General features: G+C 42.3%; 1 protein-coding gene across 1 annotated transcript in view; it reads right to left on the bottom strand.

Annotated features, from left to right (window-relative positions):
• Nucleotides 1-27139, bottom strand: part of cntn3a.1 (contactin 3a, tandem duplicate 1) — a gene marked incomplete at its 5' end in the record, with an annotated part of 112839 nt that overhangs the window by 66952 nt on the left and 18748 nt on the right. The window contains 4 exons of the mRNA XM_079515628.1: nt 4462-4601; nt 8179-8363; nt 9205-9307; nt 10893-11096. Coding sequence (XP_079371754.1) covers nt 4462-4601; nt 8179-8363; nt 9205-9307; nt 10893-11096 — 632 coding nt within the window. The remainder of the gene's footprint in view (nt 1-4461; nt 4602-8178; nt 8364-9204; nt 9308-10892; nt 11097-27139) is intronic.

The following is a 27139-nucleotide window of genomic DNA, read 5'->3' as shown; positions in this document are numbered from 1 at the left end:
CGACAGCCTGGCGTATTTTCCGGAAGTGCGTTATTTGTCTATGGGACCCGGCAACTATCGGCGATAGGAGGAACGGAGCCCGAAAACATAAACTTTGGACAACATCGTCCGGCAATAGCCAATCAAATGCATGTGTTGCTTTGTTTACCCTCCATACCACCTATACGAGGACATGGGTAATGAGAGTAGGAACGCCCACTAGGAGATTTCTATCGCCCAGAGTCTATCGCCCACTGTTAAAACGCAGGATGCCAATTTTGGTCTGACTGAGAGGTCATTTTGACCTTTTTTTTTAGATTTTGAAGTTGATTATCGTTGCCCATGAAGCTTTCAGAAGGTTCCCCTTCCATGACCATCATCCTCCATCATCATTCCATCATCTCAGATTTTTTTGACATCTGAAACATTTTCTAAATATGAATTTAAGCACAGCAAAGCTTCTGTCACATTTTCATGCAAGTGTTAACCACACGGTTTGTTGGATTTATTTTGCTTCGAGAATCAGTGGTTCTAATTCAGATACTTCTGGCAAGAAAATAGGACTTTGAGTTGGCTACACTTGCCTGTGGCCAAAATTGGCATCCTGGCGTTTTAACAGTGGGAGAATAACGGCGTCTCTGGGCGATATAAATCTCAAACACTACATCTCAAGTAAAAGTTCAGGAAATCAGCATGTTTGTACATTGAATCCAAGCCACTTCGTAAGCCCACTGCAGATGGTTTTTAGGATTTTTTGGATGACCACTCAAGTAGCCGTGTAGCCAAATGTATAGACTCCAGCTATGTAATATGTTTTCTGCGTGTCAATACAGTATGATGACTGGGAACAACCTCTTGGTTTTCAAGATGCCATCTGCTCACATAGATCACAGTCAGGCCAATTGGACAGCATTTTGAGACTGACAGCATTATGAGAGGTTTGGGGCATTATGAGAAGTTGGGCATCTCATTAAACTCGTATCAATATGTGTTGCATAATCTGCTCAATCTGTGCAACAAATGCTGTCTGTGGTGGACTTTACACAATTTCCTATTCAGATAGACTAAAGTTTAACCACATTAAACCCGGCATTCCTATTTCTGGAATGTCATTTTAGGTAAACACTTTAAAATAAATCTAAAATGTAAAAAAACAGAAGTCAAGCACAGTTGTTGACTTTAGCGCGAGGGTTGTAATGACCCCTCCTTCCGTGTGTATGTGTGTGTGTGTGTGTGTGTGTGTGTTTTACCTGACCCCAATCAGCAGCAGCTGCAGGGGTCAATAGGTCATACTCGGACATATAGACATACTGTTCATTCACAACTGGTCATTGGAGACAGTGAGCACAGCTCCGTCCATCTACAAGCTCACAATACGACGTGTTGAACGCTCGCACATCTACATGTATTTCAGTTATTCGTTGTGCTTATGTGGTTAAATACAACGTCGCCCATTACAACCTATCGTCGTGGCGCAGTCGGTAGCTCTGTCACCTCACAGCTAGAATGTCACGGCCACAGGTTCTATTCCCGTTGGGGACGCTGTGTGTGCTGGGGGCGTGTTCTCTCCTCCACGTCATCAGCGCGCGCCCAATACCCTATAGGTGGCTATGACGAAAGGGTCTTTCTGTGTGGAATTTGCATGCTCTCCCCATGTCCCCTAGGGCAGGGGTTCTCAACCCGTGGGTCGCGACCCCTCGGGGGGTCGCCAAATTATTTTAGGGGGTCCCCAAATTATTAAAAAAAATAAAAAATAAAAATAAATTTTATTTTCACGATTTTTCTAAAATAGCAGACCTACAAGCTCGTAGCGCGCCACTCGGTGGCGCGCTATGAGCTTGTAGATCTGCTATTTTTCAATAGCTAAATTATAACGATGCTTAAAACACCAAAAGGGGTTCCCGCCCAAAATGGTTTAAGGTTATTGTAGCAGTCAATTTATATTGGGGGTCGGGAGGGGGCGGGGCGGGGGTCCCGAGACATTGCCAAAGCATTTCCGGGGTCCCCGGCCAAAAACGTTGAGAACCCCTGCCCTAGGGTAGGTATACCCTCACAAAAACCTGCAGTATTATGCTGCCTCTCCCTGGTCAGTCTGATGGAGGGGAAAGGAACTGGTTGGAATAACATGTTCCTTCCACACGCTACATGTGATAAGAAAAGAAGCAGCCTGCTCACTCCTCATACCAGTAACATAATCGATTGGGAATCCAAGCTAATAGAAACAGCAGGATTTATATTCCTGTAAAGTTAGCACATATATACTATACTAGTTCTAACGTTACTAAAAAATGCTTGAGAAAAAGAAAACCTGGCTAATGTTGATGTCACTGGTAGGCGGGTTTCTGAAGTGTCCACAGCCCTCCTGAGACGGACCGAGTACAGTTTTTGTACTTCTTGAGTAATAGTGAGGACCAATTATACGAGGATAGGTTGAAAATGGGTCGTTCTTTAACCCCTTCAGAACGGGAACCCCTTTTGCTTTTGGTGTTTTAAGCATTATGTTTATACTTTAGCTATTGAGAAATAGCAGATCTACAAGCTCATGGCGATAGTAGATCTACTATTTTTGGAAAAATCTTGAAAATGTGGTGAAAATCTTGTGAATATATATTCTTTCAGAGCGAACGTTTTTAACTAAAATCTTTGCTTCTGGGGGGTCCCTGGAAAAACATATTTTCAGATGGGGGTCGGCGGCCAATTGCATATAATCTTTGGAGTCCTTCACATGAAATAGTTTGAGAACCACTGATATAGAAACATAGGTTTTTCAGAAAACTATCAGGATTCGGAAGACATAGAATCTGGTCTCAGTCCTAAATGGGTTAAGCTCTACTCGTCTACTGTATCTTGGATGTAATCCTTAGTCACAGCTACTCTCTAGGACCAGACATACAGTACACTGCCGAAAGCCAGCTCAGGGCTCTTTATATTGGAAAGGAAGAGGCCTAACAATCCATGATTGAGCATGACATGCCTTCATCAGATCAGGCTTAAAGACGCTCTTCGTGCAATCCTTTTCAAATCCCCCTATAACAATAACGACGCAGCCAGCCGTTCAGCTATAGTACCCACTCATCATGGGAAATGTTTGTGTGTTTTTTTTTTCTTCTTTTTTTTTTGAGTCTCACCTACACTGACTTAACTTTAATATTGTACTGTATTATACCAGACTCCGGTGCATGTGTTTCACAGTAACCTGCACTGTGCATATATTGTATTTTTTTGAGGCAAGGTCTAGATAGGTGAGCCCATATCAGAGCTGTTGTAAAATAGCAAAAAGCAATAAAACTAAGCTATTGTGTATTATAAGTGAGCCAGCAGCATCACATGTGCCTCTCCTCAACAGTTTTCTTTCCCCATTGTATTCACTTATATATTCTATTTTATTTTATATGGAAGCATGTCATCTGTAGTCAGTATTGATCATCCTACTACAGGGCTCTACAGGAGTCAATATTTTGATTATTATTGTCTCAGCCAGGTCGAAGGTGTGACCGAGACTATATGGTTTGCCTCTTGTCCGTCTGTCTGTGAACAGCTAATCTCTGGCACCGTTGTCCACCAGGAGGCCAATTTTTGCAAAATATATATTTTTTGAGTGGTGTAAACCACTCCTACAACTGGCTTTGTTAGTTTGTCTGTCTGTCTGTTCGTACCAAAAAATGAGCATGGTTGCTATGGTCACCCAGTTCACACGGGTGTGATTTCATTACGTCAGACATTACGTCAGACCACAGCTGATCAGTCTATATAAGACCTTACACCACTCAGTTCACACGGGTGTGATTTTTATATTAATCTACAGATTTTGTCCAAACATCACTCAATACACACAGCAGTATCTCTATAGTCATGTGATCAAGACAAGAGATATGTCAGATTTTTCATATTCCATCCTGATTGGCTAAGATTGACATCTCAAGTTTGCCGGAGTGGTTCGCTTTGAACAAAATGCCTCAAATCATGAACACATCCAATTGCTGTGAATCTTTACACACACTAGCAGTAGGCCGAGGAAGAACTGCCACCCTTTTCAAATTGCCCTATTATAGCGCCACCAGCAGGCTGAATTATTTATATTACTCCTACAGATTTTGTCCAAACATCATGCTAAACGGTATAGGCTACACATCTCTATAGTCATGTGATCAAGACGGATGTGTCGCTTTGAACAAAATGCCTCAAATCATGAAGGCAGTGTCCAATTGCCGTGAAATGCAGAGGAAGAAATGCGCTACCCATTTCACCTTGGCTGAAACCTTTTTTTCCCTCTTACACATTTTGTCCAAACACCACGCAAATCGGTACACATTATGTCTATAGTCATGTGATCAAGACAAATCTGTCAGATCTTTAATATTTCCTCCTGTTTGGCAATAACTTCAACATGAATCCCTCAACTTCTACAGATCCCACTCACTTATAATGACAGAATTCCGAACATTGTCTAGTTATTATTATTTATCTCAAAGCATTTCCCACCTCCATGGGGTCCAGGGGCTCTCCATTCTTCAGCCAGCGGTAAGAAGACTTGGGCTTGGCACTGGCCTTGCACTCCCACACTAAGGTGTCATCAATGGGCTTCTGGGTATCCTGAGGCTTCTCCATCAGGTGTGGGGGAGCTGTGGGGTATAAAAGGCTGCAGTCACTTAAAGTGGTACCATTATAAGCACAGTTATTGTGACAGCCATAACTACAGTTCTTTAATCGAATGAGCAAAATGGTTCGCTTATGGGGAGAGGCGTCTCCCAGGCACGATCGTTCCCCATAAACGAACCATTTTGTTAAATGAAGATTAAAATAACCTGCTCCTTGCAAGTATCATGCATCCCTATACCACATCAGCACTGTGTGCAATACTTGTACATTATGGAATACCACCAAGATTTGTAGACCATAATGGAACTATCCTGCAATGCTTGATTTGCATCTGCACATCCTTCTTGTCGACTGTTAAGATAGATTCTCGAGTATATCGCTTACTTGTTACCCTAGTTACTTTGTAGCATATCCATGTTCTCTTGGCTTTCTACTTTCTAGGCTTTGTTGTTTGATAAATGTTCTTGGCACATACTCTGACTTTGTACCTCATAAGCCGCCCTACATAAAACCACCTGCTGTTATCGAGAAGAAAAATAAGAAAAATGAATTGCCAGCCAACTAGTTACCATTGCTTGCTACTTTAGGCAGATGGAGATGAAGAAGGGAAGAAAAGAAGAAAGAAAAGATGAATACAACGTGATTTTCTAAGCAATTCCTCTTGGGAAAGGACCAAACGATTCGAACACACATTAAGGAGCAGAATGACTATATCCATTAATCAACAATTCAGTATTATACCGATGTTTGGGCCAGTGGTAAGAATTATCAATAGGTTGCAGTTATTGCAAATAAATCAATGATCCACCCAAGCAGGCAATTGGTTCATTAACGAAGAACATTCCTCAGTCTGCTTCCATCAGAAACCTGACCTCTGCATAAAAGAATATACACACAAATGCCCGTAAAGCTTAAAATGAGCTTGATTCAATAAGCCATCTCTTTATCTCTCTTTATTGTAAAATTAATATCTGACAGATAAATTCATATTGACACATATTTTATGGGAACATGTTTTACTTGAGCATAAAATACATCCGGTGGCGATTTAGTGTCAAAGGGTAGTATTTCTTGATGCAACATTTTATAGCAGGGACATTCTGGCCTTTTGTCTTTCAAAAAAAGTCCAAAAAACCCAGAGAGAAAATGCCTGTGTATTTATGATGGTGGTCCTGGCGTCACATAAATGACTAGCGCCTTATCTCTGGCGACAAGGGCCTGAGATTTATGGCCTTTTGGAGACACAATATAACTACCGTCCGCCCTGCCCAGGGTCAAGGAGACCTGGGTGGTTCTGAGGGTCTGGCGTTGCCTGTGATTAGAAAATATGTAATAGCCATAGTAGCTAGGCTTTACAGGGATTCTTTCATGTTTAGGTTGGATACAATGAACCATGAATCCCAAAATGTAGAAAATGTTATTAAACATTATGAAATGATATTATTTTTGGTGTTGTCTCTTCCTGAAGGCTCTCTCCGTCTCTCTATTGTTGCTGTCGGGAGGAAACCACCTAACTCCATTTTTGAGTTTTATTATTTTGTTGCATAAATCAGTAGCCTATTATTGAACACCCATTATGTGTGACCCTCAAACTGTCTGCTAAAGCAAATAACTCCACCACCTCTCCCCCTCTCATGCAAGTAATTGACAAATTATATAAAGTCACAACACCAATTTTGATGAGGCAGTATTGCTTTGATTTAAAAATATAAGGTTTTCTTAATTTCCTGAAAAATGAACGTCCGGTTGAAAACACGGACAGGTTGAAAACAGAAAATTAATATTGTATGTACTGTGTGGGCGTGCGTGCGTGCATATATACACGCACGCACGCACGCACGCACGCCCACACAGTACATAAAATATTAATTTTATTCAACCTGTCCGTGTTTTCAACCTGAGAGATGTTTTCAACATGTCTGTCTCTCAGTGTGTCCATCATTGTGTCTGTGAGCAGCTAATCCGGCCTGACGGAGACCTAGCCGTGTGTCTGTGAGCAGCTTATCCGGCCTGACGGAGACCTAGCCGTGCTCTAGTTCAATTAAAAGCCTTTCAAGAGAAAGACAAGTTCTCCATCCCCTATAAAACAAATCTGTGTATAATTCTCTGTATTCCCTTTTAGCTGACAAATGGTACGATTAATGTACTAGGAAGTGAGTAAACAATACTGAATTGAAAATACATTACCACAGAAAAACGGATACAATATGACACCCAGCCAAAGATATTAGGAATGAGACCGCCAAAGATAAGATTATGGAGACACAAGTGGCTACTTTTTCCAAGTCAATCCGATCTTCTGTGGGCCTATTCAAATGCATTCAAGCACTGCTGCGCCACAATCAAATTTCATAAATCACTTTGGAACTAGGGAAAGGGCAATTAAGTGGGAAATTGAAAGAGAAGGCCCACCTTATTGTTCTTGTGCCAGCATTGGTTATATGTTGCGAACACTGGATCCCTAAATCGATTCCCCTATTCCTCTATGGAGATGATGGATGTCCCACAACCTCTCGTCTATGGGAGTTTAAAATTAGATTACAGATTTTTATCACCTGGCGTCCAGCCAGCCTGCTGGGCTTCGAGAAAAGACGAGACTTAAGGCGTACAAGGACAGACACGACTCCCCATGACAACGGGGAAGAGAAGGCACTGAGGCCATGCCAAATGGGTGACAAGACAGTGATAGTTATTGCTTGTTGCAGTTTAAGAAAAGTTAATAAGGCATAATTTTGTTCTCCAGAAATGTCACACGTTTGTTTTGTTTTGGGGCCTGTAGGGCATGAAGTCCCATTACTGTGAGTGCCGTATTTCCCTGTGGACGGGCGCTTCTCGTTAAAATGGAGCATGCTTAATCATCAGCCTACCTACTGGTATCTTGAGCGTTTCATCCTACCCACAGGTACTGGGAAAAAAAGGCTTTATTATCATATCAAAGAATCTCCCTTGGAGGAAAGAAAAATGTGGATTTGACTATTTCAATCAGGCACATCCCTACAGGGCCCAATGGGCTGCCATCATCAATGCATAAACATTCAAATAATGGGGCCGAGAAACCGTAAAAATCCTTCATCGGGTGGCCATTAAAAGCTTTTTCAGTAAATGGGCCATAAGTCCAGTCTTGGTGGGGGTAAAAAAATCACCTCTCCCTGAAGGGGGGCATCAATCTTCACATTGTACAGCCCCAGGTTAGCCCCTGGCCCAATAAAGAGCTTGTCAAGAATGAACTATTGGTAATGGCCTTATTCACTACCTCATTCAACTGTATGATGCAGTTATATATGGTCCAAATAAAAGCCACAGAATGCATGACAACAAATATAACTTCTGCCAGTGGGGGCGGGGGGGGGGGGGGGGGGTGGGGGGGGGGGCAACTAGTCCAAGTAAGGTGAAGTTTAAGTTTGCACTGTGTGCCTGCGGTAGCGTTGAGGTCTTTTGGTTCATTTCCTGAAATAAATGAGTGCAGTGGGCGGAGGATGTGGTTTTCCTTCTGAACGATAACAAGAAGACTGGCAGGTCCTTTCCTCCCTAGATACAGCCAGATGATGTGATGTGCTCTACACAGGAGAACAAACACATTGAAAGTCTCCTCCCACCCACCGTAGAAAGACAGCTTTCCTTTCACGGAATTCCTTCCTCTAGAGTTTTCAGCCACACATTCATACAGCCCTGCGTCCTCTTGTTGAAAGTATGGGATCTCTAGGACTCCACTGGCTTTGTTCATGTCCACCTTCCTGCCAAACGTAGCTCCGTCTGCTCTCCTCCAGCTGATGCTTGGCACGGGGCTGAAGAAATGCAAACATAATGCACATTCACTGCACGGTACAATATGAATAACAATTTCTCTACCAGTTTTATGGTCAGCGATTTTGGCCAGTCAATTATTTTTTGTTTCAATGAAAAGCATTCAATAATAGTGCCTCGTCGGTCGTCACTGTACAGTAGGTTGCATTTAACCCATGGGCGGGAACCCCTTTTGGTGTTTTAAGCATTATGTTATACTTTATAGCTATTGGAAAATAGCAGATCTACAAGCTCATAGCGTGGCACTAGGTGCCGCGCAGATCTGCTATTTTTGAAAAATCGTGAAAATGTGGCACAAATATTTGAATATATATTCTTTTTAACTAAGCTTCTTGGGGGGTCCCTGGAACAACATATTTTTATAATAGGATATCGGCCGCCAATTACATATAGTTGTTGGGGTCCTTGACATGAAAAACCTTGAGAAACACTGACATAGAAACATAGGTTTTTCTGAAAACTGTCATGATTTAGAATGATTTAGAAGACATTTAGTAGAATCTGGCCTCAGTCCTGAATGGGTTAAAGCTAATTTACAGTACAGTACAAGGAGAGCTCATTATGGTGTGAAGCTTTGTGGATTTGTTATCACTTCACCAGGACTTCAAGGGTTACTGTGCAGCTTAAATCAACAATTCAAAGCTGGTGGTGCGGTTAATAGTGCATTATTACGCATTGTGTAATTGTGAAAAAATAAAAATAAATACAAAATAAAATAAAAAAGGAAACATTTTGAAAATTGTTGACATATTTTGACCAAAAAGGGTCACTAAGATGAATGTGGTTAAGAGTGCAGGGGTAATAATACATGGAGGGACTTACTTTCCAAGTGCAAAACATTCCAGCTTGACCGTGGAGCCCTTCGCAACAGGAACAACATCAGGGAGCTGCACTTCAATCTTGGGCTCATATTCACCCATCACACCTGGCAGTTAAATTAAAAGTTACTTTAGGCTTGTAATTAGTCGTGTCATATCACAATTAATAATGATTGACACAATTCAAGTTCTTAGTTGCGAAAATCATTGGATTTTAAGCGTAAACAAACTGGTCAGGCTACTACTTGGCCTCACTCCCCGAACCCACCTCACCCCTGCCCACTTTGACAGGCTGGAATGGCTTAGGGTTGACGACATAGTACAGCATCTTGCAATGGGTCTGGTCCACAAGATTAAATACACCACCAAGATACCCAATTACCCATGTACCTGTCTAAATACTTCCTTAATGTCAACGAAGTCCACACCACAACACCAGAGGGAGTTCAACAAACCATGTGCAACCCAGATTCGGCACAAACAAGGGACTAAATTCATTTCGCTCCTATGCCACCAAAATGTGGAACGCCCTACCAACAGTCATTAAGACATGCGTATCCCTTGACTCCTTCAAAACTGCTCTCAAAGGGCACCTACAGTATGGACGGCTGCAATTCGAAACTGGCCCCCCTAAAATCTGAAATCTCCCCCACCCACCCCTTTTCCCCCTCACTGTATATGTTTTTTTTTCCTTTTTACCTACTCTATGATGATTTCCTGTTTTTGGCTATATAGAAGTGTATATTCGTACGTCTCTAAATGTTTTGATGAATTGAAAATGGTGGGCCCTATTGTAAACAAGTGTAATGCTTTATAGTGTCGTCCACTCACAGTTAACAGTTTTTGTATTGAGTTGTACTTGAAATGTACTGCAAACTGTTAATGAATACTTCAATCAATCAATCAATCAATCAATCAATCAATCAATCAAACAAACAAACATTTTTGTTTGTGATCACAAAGTCTACCAAAATACTCGGAATCATCAGATACAATCATGTATCGGCTTACAGGGTCAAACACATCACTAATGCTAATGTTGTTTGATCAGCTATCTTTCCGCTCAAATCCTGACATTTGAATGTGCCAGCTTTGATTTTCCCGTCACTGGACACCAAAGACAAACACACATTTAGATCATGTACTTGATGGTTAAAGAGAGGGATCCTAGTTGTATTACTCGCATACACATGCACCAATAGACTGAAATGCGCACAGATTTACATTCATTTTCTGCATCAGCAATCTGCAATTTATTTCCTTTACTTGTCAATTTATGCATAAAATTCATGACAAGATTAGATTCAAATTAATTTTGTCCCTTTGCATCTATGTCATGTTCATTTATTTTTTGTTGTTGTTGTAAGATGTTTGCAGGCCCGGATTAACAATGGAATTTAGTGGAGCTTAAACTCCAGGGCCGTACGTGTGTGAGACTATTTCAAATAGGTACAGCTGTTGCTTCCGTCAAAACCGTATTCATAGGTCACCGATTTCAATGTAACGCAACACAGGAACCTCAGCTAGTGTTTTTGGTTGTCCAACAGTTTTTTAACCACTCAGTTTATTATGTAGCCTATGTGTCCGACATCGGGCACTGCACTCCGTGTGAGGTGTGGAACGTGTGTGTCGAGTTACGTGGATTACAGTCCACCACTGTGGGGGGAGTATTGGGAGTATTCACAATCGTACCGTCAATCCGCAGGACCAGAGGAGTCGGGGGCCCTTGAACGCTGGTCTTGGTGACGGAGTTGGTGACCACACAGGTGTAGTTTCCCACGTCGGACGGCTCCACCATGGCGATGTACAGGTTTCCGGTCTTCTGAGACACGAAGCGACGGGTGTCCTGAATCACAAATGATGGGTATGTGTTGAAGATCCACGTGAAGGTGAGTTCTGTGAACAAAATGCACAAATAGATAGATTAACCGATTCCATGCACGACGTAAGCAAAGAAGAAGCACCACATCCGCCCGACCCGGAAGTGATAGCCCTCCATACCAGTAGTCCACTCTAGCCTCACTCTAGGCTGTGTACCAACTCGGTGGATTCATTTTCTCAGCGTGAGCACGGATTATTGTTTTATAAGGTTCCAAACGTGGTACTTTGTCCCATTTTGAGCAGAACAAACACTAATAACCCTGTGCGCGTGCACGTGTACCGTGGATTATCATGTAAACTGTTTCTGGCCTGTGGAGGCTAGCAACGGAAGCTAATGGAAGCGAAAAAGGGACCAATAATATTTTTAAATATTTTAATCAAATCTCGTGTATCTCGTGGATGGTCCAGATGGAAATAATAGCTTTCCTCGAGATATCTCATGGATGGCTTGGATTGGGTTAAAGGTGTAGGGAAACGGAAATGGTGGGCATTTTATTTTGAAGTTTCAGACGGTTTCAACTTGAAACACTGCTCTGAAGTTTCTGAACCAATCAGAGAGTCGCATCCCTTCAGGCGATGGGACGGTAGCTAGGGACGGTAGCTATGCTATACGCAGGGCATGGTGTGTGTTTGTTTACAAGTCAGATAGTCGGCCAGCTGTACCAGTTTACTGTTATGTACGTGGCTTATTTCTACCCTATAATGTTTTCAGATACATATTTTAGTGTGATGATTAAGTTGAAACGGAGTAATACACTGTCTGAGGGTTTCTGTAATCGGTAGCAGCTGTGTTGGACAGTGTTGGACGGATGCGCAGATATGGGGAATTAAACGGGTGAGCTTCATTTTTATTGGCTTTTATCGATGTGTATCTCTACACTTTGCCCATTTTTTGGCATCCATTGTTAGGTATGCCCAATTGCCCATATGATGACCGTATGTGATGACCGTAGTGAATTGAAAAAACGTATTCTTTATTTCACTACGCCAGGTGAAATAAGGACACAAGTCGGGGGACCCATATGGTCGATGGTATCCCTCTCACAGAGAATCACATCATATACCTTGAATCACATCGTACCTACATCATGTCCCTACATTATGACCCCCCCCCCCCCCCCCAATCAATGTACCAGATATAAAAAAGAAAACATGCTTGATGAATTGAAGTAATTTATCCTGGTAGCTGCTGGGCTGAAATTAATGTCATTAAGATGCTTTGAAGTCCTGCAGCTTTACTATATTGGAGTGATAAAGCTGGCTGTGATTCTCAGAGGGTTTTATGACGGTGTCATGAAGCTTGATGCGTTCAGTCTCACCCCAGAAACCTTGGAGGTTTTTGGGTATTGTTTAGTTTCCCCATCCTTTTTCCCCCCATGTCTATTTTTTCTTCTTTCCCCAGGGGGTTATTATTGGAATTTATTAACTCATTTTGACCTGAGATCAGATTCTAAAAATGTCTTCTACATCCTGACAGTTTTCTGAAAAAGCTATGTTTCTATGTCAGTCGTTCTTCGATTTTTCAAAAATAGCAGACCTACAAGCTCGTAGCGCGCCACTTGGTGGCGCGCTATGAGCTTGTAGATCTGCTATTTTCAATAGCTAAAGCATAATGCTAACACCAAAAGGGGTCCCCGCCCAAAATGGGTTAAGGAGAGGCAGAGCAGTTGAACATAAAAAATATGGACCAACATTGTGCTGTTCATCTCTGTTTGTGGTTGTCACACAGTAGCGGAGGGCTTTAAATCAACCCTAAACTGCAGATGTAGCCTGAAAAACTAGTGTAATGCCCAATAAAATCAATGTATTCACAGCATCACACTATTCAGTAGGGTACAGTACCACCTAGTCTACACTATTCATCATCCACGAAAACAAGTTTCTGGAAACAGACTCCTAGCACTGCATCAGCCCAAATGGAGTGCAGTCTGAGGATTTGCCCTAACTATCTGCAGCATTATAAAAAGGAATGATGATGTTTTGACACATTGACACAGGATAGATTGCTCTGGACCGTATTGCATCCCCGTCCCAAAAGCAATCTTAGCCGTGGGTAAGAAGTTGTCTAAGCGATGACTCTGCACTACAGTATGGGGAATAATTGAGACGTGGGCCATACACTCGTCTACTGAGTCAGTGTTCTTCACAACCTGGTCTTGCAAAAGCATGTGTGTGGGCTCTGACCTATACAGTATTGCCAGCGGTGGACACACTGGACAGTAACAAAGTAGGCCTACATTTCTAGTAGCCTGGCTAATAAGCCAGACTCAAATCACACTGTTATGTGGTATTTGAGTCTGGAGATGCTGTGTATGGATCTTGTTTCCCGGGGGGCGGGTTCAAACATTTTCTCTTTGACGCAATTGGTCAGAGCTACTGTCAGTCAAAGGTCTCAAGCATTGAACGTCACTGTACCAAAGCCCGCCCATATTGCATACCGTGTCCCGATTGGCCACACCAGTTCTCTGGTGTAGGAAATGGGCGTACAATTGAGCCTCTCCAGACCGTAATCCGCCGGCAGGCAAATTTCTTTTGTTGCCAACGGCTGTTTCGGTCTGGCTTATTAGCCAGGCTACATTTCTAGTACTGTACACATTTTTGAGTATCTGTACTTAACTTTCTTTAATTACTGTTATACAGTATGCCCCGTTCTGTGTACTCAGTGGAGGGCTGGGGACAGTTCAGAAACCTGCCTATCAGTGACATATCAGGTAATAAAACATAAGAGTTTTAATAATGCAATGGCTTCAATTTAAGCATGGTAACTTTCCATCGATGATTGGCATTGGCAGGCAAGTACATTAACTAATAATAATAATAATACATTTTATTTATAAGGCGCCTTTCGTTTCAGGGCACTCAAGGTCGCCGTACAACAGGTTAAAAACAGTTAATACAAAACACAGTTAAAAGCAAAATCATAACTAAGGTACAGCTTGCAGCAGAAGACAACAGAGGTCAGCCATATGCCTGCCTAAACAGGTGGGTTTTGAGATGAGTTTGGAATATGGTGATAGAGTCCATGTTTCTAATATCAGGGGAGAGGGAGTTCCAGAGGTGAGGGGCAGAGCGTCTGAAGGCTCTTGACCCCATGGTGGACAGACGGGCTGGGAGGACTTTCAGAGTGATGGAGGAGGCAGACCTAAGAGACCGGGTGTGAATGTTGACGTGGACAAGGTCAGACAGGTATGGGGGGCGAGGTTGTGGATGGCCTTGAATGTATGGAGGAGGATCTTGTAGTCGATACGGTATTTGATTGAGAGCCAGTGGAGTTGGTGTAAAACAGGGGTGATGTGACTGATGACAGGGGTTCTGGTGATGATACGGGCAGCAGCGTTCTGGACCAGTTGGAGTTTATGGAGAAGTTTGTGGGGGAGACCAAAAAGAAGGGAATTACAGTAGTCCATTGCGGGAGGTGACGAGAGAGTGAACCAGGATTGCGGCATTGTGGGGGGTGAGTGAGGGGCGATATTTCTGGGTTGATATTTCTGAGGTGGAAGTAGGCGGACCGGATGGTGTTGTTGATGTGGGTGTGGAATGATAGGGTACTGTCGAGGACGACACCCAGACTCTTAACCTGAGGGGAGGGGGAAACCGAGGAGTTGTCTTGGTGAGAGTGAAACTGGGTTGCTTGGTGTGTGGATTTGGAACCAATGAGGACTACCTCGGTTTTGTCACTGTTAAGTTTGAGGAAATTTGAGGTGAACCAGGATTTGATTTCCTGTAAACAGGTACAGAGGGAGGAGGGTGGGAAGGTGGAAGAGTGTTTGGAGGAGATGTAGAGCTGGGTGTCATCCGCGTAACAGTTAAAACCAAGTTGGCCTCCTCAGTACTTTAACTCAAGTACAAATTTGACTGAGAAACTTGTAGTTTGAGTAATATTTGACCAGGAGGATCTATATCTTGACTCAGATAGTGAGGTTGAGTATCACAGTGGGAAAGAGCATGTTGAAAAACTGTATTGGATAGGCTACTCATTGTTTCCAAGTCCATGGGTAAGTGGTTTGAGTGGGTTTTGATTAGCCACATGGTTTTAAAATGTGAAATGTAGCCTACACAATCAGGCACTCGCATCCCTCCATCCCTATTGGTTTCCTGTCTCACTGACTTTACAGTATACTGTTTTCCAACAAAATGTAGAACGGACCTGTATATATACCAGCCATAACAAGAGCTCTATTAATATGCATTGAATCTTGCGAAAACGACTGCTGGCTCACTGTTGATTCCATATGTCTACTGACAGATTGACAGATATTGAAGTGTGTGTTGATGACTGTATTAATGACTCATAGGCTGGCTCAGAGGAGGTGCATGTGAATCAAAATGCATAGCTATACTTATATACATATAGCTAGATCGTCGCAGTCCCGCCCCCTACCAGGGCCCAGGAAATGATTCTCCGTTCATTTTCCTCATAGACATTTCAGAAAGTATTTATTTAAAGACGTTTACGCCGCGGACAAAGCCAACTCGAGTCGTGACAAATCATGACAACAAACACAATTTTTTGGGCCGAACAAATAATTAGAAAGAAGAAAAAAACGGCAGGTTACAACACTTTTTTTGTTGTTTTTCTTCTTTGTAATTATTTGTTTGGTCCAAAATATTGTTTGTGTTGTCATGAGTTGTCACGACTCGAGTTGGCTTTGTCCGCGGTGTAACCGTCTTTAAATAAATACTTTTTGAAATGTCTATGGGAAAAATGCATTGGGATTCATTTCCTGGGCCATGGTAGGGGGCGGGACTGCGACGCTCTATTAGTACCCCTGCTAGGAGCTACCATCCTGGTGTCTGACTTGGTATCAACCTAAAGTTATTGCCATCATCCATCCCATGCAGAGCGAGGGAGAAGAAACACCATCTGCATTATCTTCATGTCCCATAAATAATACATCCCGAATCTCATCCGGACGAGCTCCATGAATATTTAACGTCTGTTTTTGAAACAATATCTTCCAAAGGTGCAGGGGCACGACACACAGGAACAACAGTAGCTAAGAGGTTACTAATTGACTAGTTAATGTTTCATGGTGCGAAAACAGGAAGCAGGAAATAGGAAGTGGAAGGCCTAGCCTGGTCTTTGATTGGTTGATTTGACTCGAGAGCATTCTGCAGACGGAATAATAATGGAATAAAGCAATCAGGAATGACAGTGACTGGCAGGTTTTCATTGTGGTTCCACTTAGCCATCATAATGAACAGGCAGCGTCAATTTTCCCACTAATGATTTGAGAGCAGGGTGGAAAAACAGAACATGACAAACAGGCCAAGGACACACTGAGCCAAAAGTGAGTTCATACAATTGGGTAATGCAGTGGTCTTTTTGTGTACACCAATGGGTAAGTCAAAATCTCAAGGAGTGGACTTAACACTCCCAACGCGGATCGCGTATCAATACGTTATCAATTAATCAAACGTCGGGTGCGGATCACGTATCAATACGTTTCAATCACTTTTTTATAGCATACTTTCATTCATCTTTTTACCCACCCGGACAATGAAGAACCATCGGCCTATCATTGCTGCTTAGTCCCGCTCACGTGATCAGAAAAAAAACCAAAAAAAAAAAACCCCCTCCCCTCCTGAAAACAGGAGGGCGGGCCGCTTTACGTGTAGAAGCCAGTGTAATGGCGCCCATGCCGATGTGTGAAAAGAATCACATTTCACCTAACCTCGCCTCACCAGGCTTTCCACCTCGGCTCGGACATTTGATTCCCCCCTCCCCTCCTGTTTCTCCAGGAGGAGGATCTTGCGAGGGGGTACATGCTCTCCTCTGTCTCTCGGAAAAAAACATGATGAACGCTGAACGGAACGCTGCCAGATCGGCATTGCAAATGCATAACATCTGCAACACACATGGACAGATGCATGTTTCCTTCTTCATACTGTAGCGACCAAACGATCCCCGAGCCTACAATACTACGAACTAACCACAGTATCGAGGGGCCGCCACGACAAGACAGTGTTCCGTTGGTGGATCACGTATCGCCATGCAGAGCCGTCATAATCGGAGATCGCTCAGACGTGTGATTGTAACGCTTTTTTATTCATTATAATTGTAGTGATAAGACCGCAATGAACGCGTCGGGGACGTAATCGACCCGGGTGTAATGTATAACGAACTTTTCCGCGGCCTAAACCGTGGTGTTGTCATCTGTGGAAGTCATTTTTTCCTTCTCGTCGACATCACAGCCGGGTGACGCTTTTTTCCCCCTCCATCGCCCCCAAGCTGCATGCCCATAGCCTGGCTTGGCCAGCCTCATAGCGGGGATTCACTGAAGATTCTTCCCCGGAGGAAACATCAGTGAACCCTCGCTATGAGTCTGGCCGTGCCAGGCTAGCATGCCCAGGCATGTTCCCCTACACTAGCTTGAAAAACAAAATCAGCTGATGACAACGCGTCTCACCGTTATACTATAGTTCTGAACCGAACGGTGGAATGGGACTTTTTATAGCCGTACGGATCAAGACTTTTGCTGCCCAATGTGCCCATGACCCCCCCCCCCCCCCCAATGTTACTGCGATCAAAACAATGAAAGCAGTGAGATAGATTAGGCGAGGCGGCAATCATCATCAAAAAGAAAGCATAGTTATGAAGGTTTATAGTCAGACATTGACAGGCAGATATAACAATAAACACAATAAATATGCTATACATCCTATACATCGAATGAAAGCCCTGAATGTGTACTTTTACGAGGAAAAGAGTAAACATTGATCCCATGTACAGTTTGTCATAAATTGGATACTGGGTGGATGCACATTGCGCCCACCAGATATAACTGCAGAGAAGACATGGACCCGAACTCAATATTCACAAAATAAGGCCTATAGCGACATATAAATACTATATACCGTATGAAACATTAGACTCTCTGCTTTCATAAGAAAAAAACTTCTACTGTAGTAATAATAAAAATCACACCCATGTGAAGTGAGTGGTGCAACTCTGACAGAGTTGCACCACTATCTTCACATGGGTGTGATTTTTATTATTACTACAGTAGAAGTTTTTTTCTTATGAAAGCAGAGAGTCTTCTGTTTCATACGGTATATAGTATTTATATGTCGCTATAGGCCTTATTTTGTGAATATTGAGGAGTTCACGTCCATGTCTTCTCTGAAGTTATCTGGTGGGCACAAGCTGCATTCAATAACCAATTACTGTCTAACTGTACATGGGATCAATGTTTACTCTTTTCCTCATAAAAGTACACATTCAGGGCTTTCATTCGGTGTATAGGATGTATAGGATATTTATTGGGTTCAATTTTATATCTGCCTGTCAATGTCTCTGACTTTAAACCATCCATAACTCTGCTCGCTGTTCAAGATAACCACTTCCAGGCAAATGCAGGTGTTGCAAAAAGGTCAATATCTCCAGAATGGAACATGGTAAAATCAAAATGTATTTTTTTAATTGAAGTGGACAAGTTCAGCTTTCTTTTGATGTAGGCGTGTGATTCTCGCTATAAGAGAACATTTTACTGTGGGCCCCCGAACAAGGCCTTTGTGCAATGTTAAATGGCAGCAACATCCAAATAGGCCTGTTGAGATCTTCCAGCAATCAAAGTGTTAACACCTGGACTTAATTGTCACACGGTACATCAGTTTGCATATGCATGTTTGGGAACCACTGTATGTATCAGAGAAAAGTATATAATCTGGCCGCATCGTTGATGCAGTTTCTTTCTTCAAAGTCATCAAAGTCATACGATTTTTGTCACACACGTTACCGCAGTGAAATTTGTTCTCCGCATTTGACCCATCTCTTGGAGCGGTGAGCCGCAGCGTGCGCCGCGCTCGGGAATCATTTGTTTAGTAGATTTGACCCCCAATCCAACCCTTTGATGCTGAGTGTCAAGCAGGGAGGCATTGGGTCCCATTTTTACAGTCTTTGGTATGACCCGGCCGGGGATCGAACCCCCGACCTCCCAGTTTCAGGGCAGACACTCTAACCACAAGGCCACTGAGCTGGTAGGTAGATAATCGCCATTAACCAGGCTTACCTTGTATCTGTGTTCATCTACAGTATATAGACAATTGAGAGAATTCCATGCCACATTCCTCTGTGGCAGTAGAGCGCACATTTTTGTGGACACAGAGAAATGTGGCCATGGTGGGGCCATGGCCAATCACAGCGGGCCTTCACTACAAGCAGCAGATCAACTCCGTGTTGAAAGTGAAACAAGGTCCTTTTCTGCATCACATCGAACAAGGGAAAGCAACAACACCTGCACGGCTTATAGGCTGACGATGACACGACGGAGAAACAGCAACAACACAGAGTGCGTGGCGTTAGACTCGAGAGTGCTGGAGGCACCCGCAAATTCTATATAAGTTCATTCTACAAAAATAATGAGAATAGGCCTCCGAGCTACGTGTGCAGTTACGTACCAGCGAGCTAGTGCGGCCTCTGTCTGGGCCGCATTTGCTTCAGGGAGAGAGAACAAGTGATTTCAGCCTTGAGTAAATCTAAAAGGCCTGCTTCCATTAGTCAAAAGAGGTCATGTGCATTAGATTCTGTTCTGAACATAGTCATAGAGACCCACTCAGAGTGAGGAATGACACACAGGCACCTAATGCACATTCAGCACAGCACTCTGGAAGAAAGCCATTGTGATTCCCTCATGGACTTTAAAAAAAGAAAAAAGTCATACTGTTATCTGCAACCTCATTGCGGTCATCTGCGAGCACACACACACAGCTGTCTTTATTTTAGCTTTAATAGTTTTAGTTTTATTACATTGTTCGTAAGCCAAAATTGTTACGAGCAGTTAATTTTATTGCATTTGCATTTGTATTTTTATGCATTTACCTTATCTCTTGCGTTTCTTCGGTATGTTTAGTATATTTGTATAACATTTAAGAAAATAATCTTGTCTGCACAATTTCATTTTGTTTCATTATCCTGCTTTATTTTGTAACTTCTGTATACTTGATAATGAAGAATCCTTCTAGAAAGTTTGCGATTTTTACCCCACAGCAAACTACTTCCTGCTGCTGCCTTCTTGAGGGCTGCGAGACGTCGTTAAAATGAAATAATGGCCTCTTGCATTATGTATTAGATATTGACATCCTTTGAGGGGGTGACGAGGCGTAATGTTATGTAAGGTAGTGCTTGTGTTGTGTTGTGTAGTTGACTGAGTGATGTCATACGCTGCATCACAGTTTATTCTTAATCCATGCACGTCTCTTATCATATTTTATTATGCCATGTTTCTCACTATTCCCACAAGGTGAGTCTCGATTCAAATGTAAGTCAGGTATTTTTTTCACCTTTACAAGGGCGGAAAAACACCATCATAGTATAGTGGAGTGTGTCGCAATTTGTCTGAGCACCATATTCACAGCCTTCTCACAGCGGTCTAATGCATACATTACTGTACAGGGCACAGGCTGTTCAAGATCGTTTTTCCTGTCATTCTTGAGCATTCTGCTTTTACTGCAGCCTGGTCACAGCTATGCTGAATCTGTAAGTTAGCTTAAATCAAAATCCAGCTATACGCGTATGTTTTAATTCATAAACACTTCATGTTGTTGTTGTATATCTTTAAATTCAAGGAATTTCTGTACAGTATATATCGTCTGTCTATCCATCAGATATCTCGAGAACTGCTCATCCGATCGACTTGGTCTGTATATTTGCTGAGGACCCAAGGGAGCGCAGTGTTGAGTGTGAAGTCGATCGAGTGAGCAATTCTCAAGAACGCTGCAAGCAGCAATATCAGAGGCCAAGCTATTGGCTCGTTCCGAACAGGCACATTTTGAACAGGCACTAGTAGTAATATGTAATGTTGTGGAGTATTTGTTTTTTGGGATTCTGTGTCCTTTGTGGAAAGACAGAAAGAGTCAGAGAACATGTCTTTAATTGCATTTTTACAGCGTGGCACCTAGGGGGTGAGCCGTCTAGAAGAGCATGTGTGTGTTCTCCGTCTGTGTCCGCGGTTATTCTCATGAACTACAGGGCCTATCAACACCAACTTTCTTGTGCACACTGCCAGTAGGCCAAGAAAGTAAAACTCTGAATAATATTCACATAAAATAACATCAGGGCATTGGGTGGGAGGGTTTGTGTTTGTCTTGTGAGTTTTTGTTTTCTCATACTGCTTCCTGTGACATTCCTTCAATAAAATTACGTTAAAATATAAAAGTTATGAATTATCTTCAATGCATTTCTTGTCTCCACCAGGCCGAAGGCATGGGGAGAGAGTATGTTTTGTCCGTTCCTCCGTCCATGTCCATCCGTCCGTCCGTCCGTCCGTCCGTCCGTGGACAGCTAATCTCTGGCACCGTTGCCTTGATCTCTCTAGCCATACATTCACACAGACTTTTGTCATCAGGGGCGTCAATATAGCTGGGGGGTGGAGCCGGGGGAAAGTTCAGAGTTCTCCCAACCGGAATAAACAGTGGGTTTTCAAACGCAGATGCTTTAAATACTACTAATTTAAAAGTAGGCGTCATGGCTTGCCAGATCACAGGCACAGATCCTTGTTGCCACTCGACAAGGAACGCTACTTTAGAAAATGAAACAAGCTAGAGGCCGATTGGTTTTCCTTGACTGCATGAACATGATCCAACACAACACAATGGTCTGATATATTCGCATGGTAAGAGACACTTTCCATTAATTCATCAATGATGTTTATTTTATAGAACATGTTTTAGTGATTTCCAAGTAGGCTACCGACACCATTCGTTTCGACCGCACTTTGCCAAACGATGGCTCCGTGCCAAGTTCCAACTGTCTCTACTACTTAAAATTCACTACAATGTGTTCTATAAACATTATTGATGACTTAATGGCTGTTGGTTTTTGATATGACGTTAAGTTTAATTGATCATATCTATAGAGTGTCTCTACCAGGCGAGTAAACACTGCGCCGCAGTAACACAATGTTTTGTAACATGGGGGGAGGGGGAGATTGAGAGGCATGTCCGATTTCAGTGGTGGTTATGCTTGTGCAACGACGCATGCAATAAAGTATAAAGAGATAAGGATACTCTGACTATAAACCACTTGAACCCCAGGTCCCCAGCATAAACCAAAAATCTACAAACTCACAACGCATTGCAACGCGCTGTTTTACGCACATTCTCCATTTACAGTCCTTACGGCGGCTTACGCCTACACAAATGTTCAGATTACAAATATAAAGTGCTCACCCCAGGGCCATGGATGTTACAATTCTGCTAGGGCGGGAATAAGTACCGGTATATTCCGTATTGTTCAATAAAGAGCAATGTTTAATCAGTTTTTGGCCATGCGCTTTCAACTATGCGCCCCTATCGGTTGGTGCAATATATAACTCCACCACGGATCGGATTAAAATGCTTTTTATTGAACAATGCGGAAGATACATGTACTTTTACCCACCCGAGTAACATCCGTGGCTCTGGGGCGAGCACTTTATATTTGAAATTGAATGACGTTAACGTTCTAAATGGGAAAAGTGCATAAAACAGGTTGAAGTTCCGCCATGACAGACGAGTGCCATGTGAACCATGGCTAAATCGTCTCGTATACGTAATAATAAGTCAACTTTCCGAGGGCAAGTGTTCCAGATGTCCTTCAGATGGATTTTTCTTGGCTGTCAATATTTCTATCATCCAACAAATCGCTCTGAAAGTGATCCAAAGGATCGCACGCTATTAGCTATTACCTATAACTGCACTGATCTGTGTAAAACCTTGTATGCACACTCCCTAGAGACCAAGGAAAAACCTTTGCCTCGAATTTTTCACATCTGCTCTTTATAGCGCCACCAGGAGGCTGGTGTAAAACACATTATTTTATATTACTCCGTCAGCTTTAATCCAAATTTCACACAAATCTTGATTTCACACATATGATCTCTAAGGTCATGTGATCACGACGGGTTTGTTTCATTTCTCATATTCAATCCGGATTGGCCCGTTTTGTACAAAATGCCGCAGATCATCAACGCAGTGTCCGATTCTGTGAAACTGTCCCACTAGGCTGAGGAAGAAATGCCACTTGACATTTTTCAAATCCTTTTTCAGTCGCGTCTTTACTGCACCGATCTGTGTAAAACTTGGTTTGCACACTCCCTACAGCCCAAGGAAAAACGTCTGGACTGCATTTTTCAATTCTGCCTCTTCGAGCGCCACCAGGAGGCCCATTTATATGCAACACTTTTTTACATTAGTCCTTCAGATTTTATCCAAATATCAATCCTGGTGGAGACCTGTGCCCCGAGGTGCACTTCTTCTACTTATTTCTAAGATCACATCAGTGTTGTGTTGTCCTTTAATGCCCTGTTCTTATTTCCCAACAAGCCGTAGCACAGCAACTCATCGCTCAGAATCCTGTTTTTTTTTTTTATTCTAAACCCGGATCAGTGGATGATATTACCTGTTTCACACACTGAGGCTACTAGCTATACAGGTTTTGGAATTGATTTTAAGATTTTACTGACGTTTCTCTTGCGCTGGCTCCTTGGTGTACCTCAGATTGTTATTTTCACACTGTGCAGTGGATGGATATGTCTCTGAACAGGCCAGCATGGTATATCAACTCAGTGTTCAGTAATATCCTGAACGATATGATGTAACACATGAAAGACTATAGCATCCCTCTTCTGTCAAAAATAGACAAACATTTGCTGCGCGTGTGTGTGTGTGTGTGTGTGTGTGTGTGTGTGTGTGTGTGTGTGCGCGCGTGCGTGCGTGCGCACGTGCGCGCTTGCGCGTAGTGTGTGCACAATGTCCGAGTAGTAGCATGCATGCACGTATGTTGTAGTGTCTATTGCAAACGTGTGAGAATGTGTGACTGAAAGTGGAATGAGATGCATCATTACCATGGCAGACATGGTCAGACCTGCCTTTGAGCAAAGGTTCCAGAAAATGGGAGATGATTCATCGTTAGCACATATGAGCCGTCTCAGCATCCCCATCAATAGGCATAATCTACGATGACAGCTGCTGAAAACCTGACCAGAGAATGGATCATTACAGGCCCTGTGCAGAGTCTCTAGAGAACAGCAATGATCCATTGTAAATAATACATGGAGATGAATGGGCTGTTTGGGTAAATAAAAGCAATTCCGTACATTAGAGGTCGACACAAATAGGCTCTGGTTGCATCCGTAGTAATAGCTTTGATATGAGGAAAATGGCATGAAAGAAAACCGTGTCTGTTTAAATGATCAAGGACAGCAGTCAAACAGTGTATTTTAAGTTGGACATTGCCAAGACATTGCAAAATCATCCTAATACATATTTGTTAGCCCTTTAACATCGTTTCACAGGATTTATTTTTATTTTTGTAGTTTTTTTTGTTGGCTTGTTGCTCTATAAAGTATTTCAAGGCATTTATTTCAGCCACATTGCTTTACTTCCACATACAGTTGGAGGCCATCGATATTGTCCTTTTCTTTTTGCTGAGTTTTGCGTGATCTGCGCAAAAGGACAGTTAACCCATTTTGGGCGGGAACCCCTTTTGGTGTTTTAAACATTATGTTATAATTTAGCTATTGAAAAATAGCAGATCTACAAGCTCATAGCGCGCCACCGAGTGGCGCGCTACGAGCTTGTAGGTCTGCTATTTTTGAAAAATCGTGAAAATATTTATTTCAGAAAACTGGAGGATTTAGAAGGATTTTTAAAAATGTTGAGGTCAGGCCTAAATGGGTCAAATGATAAGGGACAATATCGGTGGCACCCAACTGTACCACGTTTGGTTCGGCCCCCGCTATTCCACAGGAACTGATCAGTGTTGATTTTGTCGATTAAAACTATGACGAAAAATGTTCGTCGACTACCTTTTTTTTCACTGACGAAAACCAAATGGAAACTAAATAAAAACTATGCTATGATGACTAAAACTAAGACTAAATATATTGACAATTTCGTCAACAAATAAAAACTAGACTAAAATGTTAGGATATGGGACCAGTGGACAAGACATCCAGAGTGCAAAGCGCATCGCAACGTGTTGTGAGCTTGTAGATCAGCTATTTTCAGCATGTGTAAAATCAGCCATTACTACAGCATCAAGGCCCGCCAAAATACGTTTTAGTCGACTAAATCAACTGTATTATTTAGTTGACTAAAATCTTATGATATTTAGTCGACAACATTCCAGGTGACTAACATGTGACTAAAACTAAATTAAAACTATTCAAAAGACAAAAAAAAATAAATGTTGCTGTCAAAATCAACACTGGAACTGATGAAGAAACGTTTAAGATTTGATTATTTCCCATGTATTCCTTTTAGGATAGTATAATTTGCAGGCAATGACGAATCTGACAACACAGGTTTAGCCAGTCAGTGTTTTCCCTTTCATTACTAAATCTGAGGTACTTCTCTTCTTTTGTTTCAGAATTGATCTGACAGATGAGTGCTTGGTGCACTGTAATTCTTTAAGTTGCTGACATCAATCCTTCCAGTAGCACTGTCCCAAATGATCACTCACACTGAGATCTATTATGACAATGGGATCTGAGACTCAAAATAAACAAAGTACAGATGAACATGAATTCTTCAATTGATCTTTTTTGCATCTCTCTGAAGACAGACATACTGTACATTGAGCGTGAGATATCACATACCCAATAATTCAATCCATTGTACACGCCAAAAATGGTTGAGGAATAAATTTTCAGTCACAAGAAAAACAGCTTTAGCTCTTTAGCAACATCAAGGAAATGTCCTGAAAGTGTATAAAGAGAGAGATGCTTAATTCCTTATCCTAAATTTGAAATTTGAATACTTCGTGACAGAAGACAAAGACAATAGAGACCCCTGCTGTTTTTCCCATCTGCCAATATATTTAAAAATATATATGTCTCATCTCATCCCATGCAAGAACAAAAGACAATGGTGCAATTGTAAGAGAAACATGTCACGAGTGGGAGGAAGACAGCGATGTGCTATGTATTTCTGACTCACATGATTACGTGAGGTGACTCTCAAAGGCTTCGTGATGACACATTTTTTTAGGGAGCAGAAGCAAAATAGACACTTATAGCTCTGGTGCAACACTCTGCAAACTTTGACGCAAGAGGAAAGTTTTGATCTGCCCTATCTGATGCTATCATATGATTGATCATCTCCTGGTTCTCCTGGCTTTGTAGGCCTAGTTGTAGTACCATACAAATAGCATAGCTCAATACCAAGCTGTGTTTCTGTGTCTGTGTCTGCCTCTGTCTAGCTCTCTCACACATGCACACCGCTCTCTATTCCTTGCCAGTGTTCACCTTACTTTTGTTACTGTTTTCCTGCACATGGCAATGTTTTCTGATTTTGAAGTTCCACCCATGACTTGTCTTGGGCTATTATTTGGGTTTGGGGAAAGAGAAGATAGGCAGAGTATCTGATGATACTGGAGACACAAAGCAGAGACAATGTGATTAAATGTCACCTACGTACCTAGTTTTTGCATGTAAAAAAGTAGTATTGTTAACAGTTTGACGGGCGCTAATTGTTTAATCCAGTGTTCCACCGTGCGTAAAACGCTATACCCGACATTTGTTTATGCGTTTAATTCGCCGTTTTAAAATAATTAAAAAGAAACAGCGGATTTATCCGGGACCTGATGACGAGGCCGTCGCGTTATGATGACGAAACCGGAAATTAAGTCATCATCATAGGCTGCTAGGGCTTCTGGGAAATTGAGCTCAATGTAAGTGGACGGGGGGTTTGTTTGACTACAATGCCTCATAGAGGCGGATCCTGTAGCGCATTGTAATGGCCGCTGTTGCTGATGATCAAAACATGCCGACGGACCATTTTTCGCCGGATTTTCTTCGTTGAAAGCTGCAAATACTCTAAAGGTAATAAAACAATTTCGGCAGCGTAGAATATTTGATTAAATAGCGGGTAGCATGTTTTATGGAGTCAAACTGTTAAGTATGGTAAGAGACGGCTTTCGATGGTGACGTATATGTCGATCAGTGTCGGGTGGATTCAAGGAAATGCCTCTATGTATATGTATATGTAATTTGTAAGTTGATCAGCGGTATACTGTGGTTACTTTGCGCCCCGTTTGATGCGTATGTATCGTGCCAGCATATGACGTCAGGGTATAA

This window comes from Electrona antarctica (genome assembly GCF_951216825.1).
Source record: "Electrona antarctica genome assembly, chromosome: 2".
NCBI lineage: Eukaryota > Metazoa > Chordata > Actinopteri > Myctophiformes > Myctophidae > Electrona > Electrona antarctica.
The sequence above is the reverse complement of the archived record's forward strand: the minus strand, read 5'-3'. Positions and strand labels throughout refer to the sequence as shown.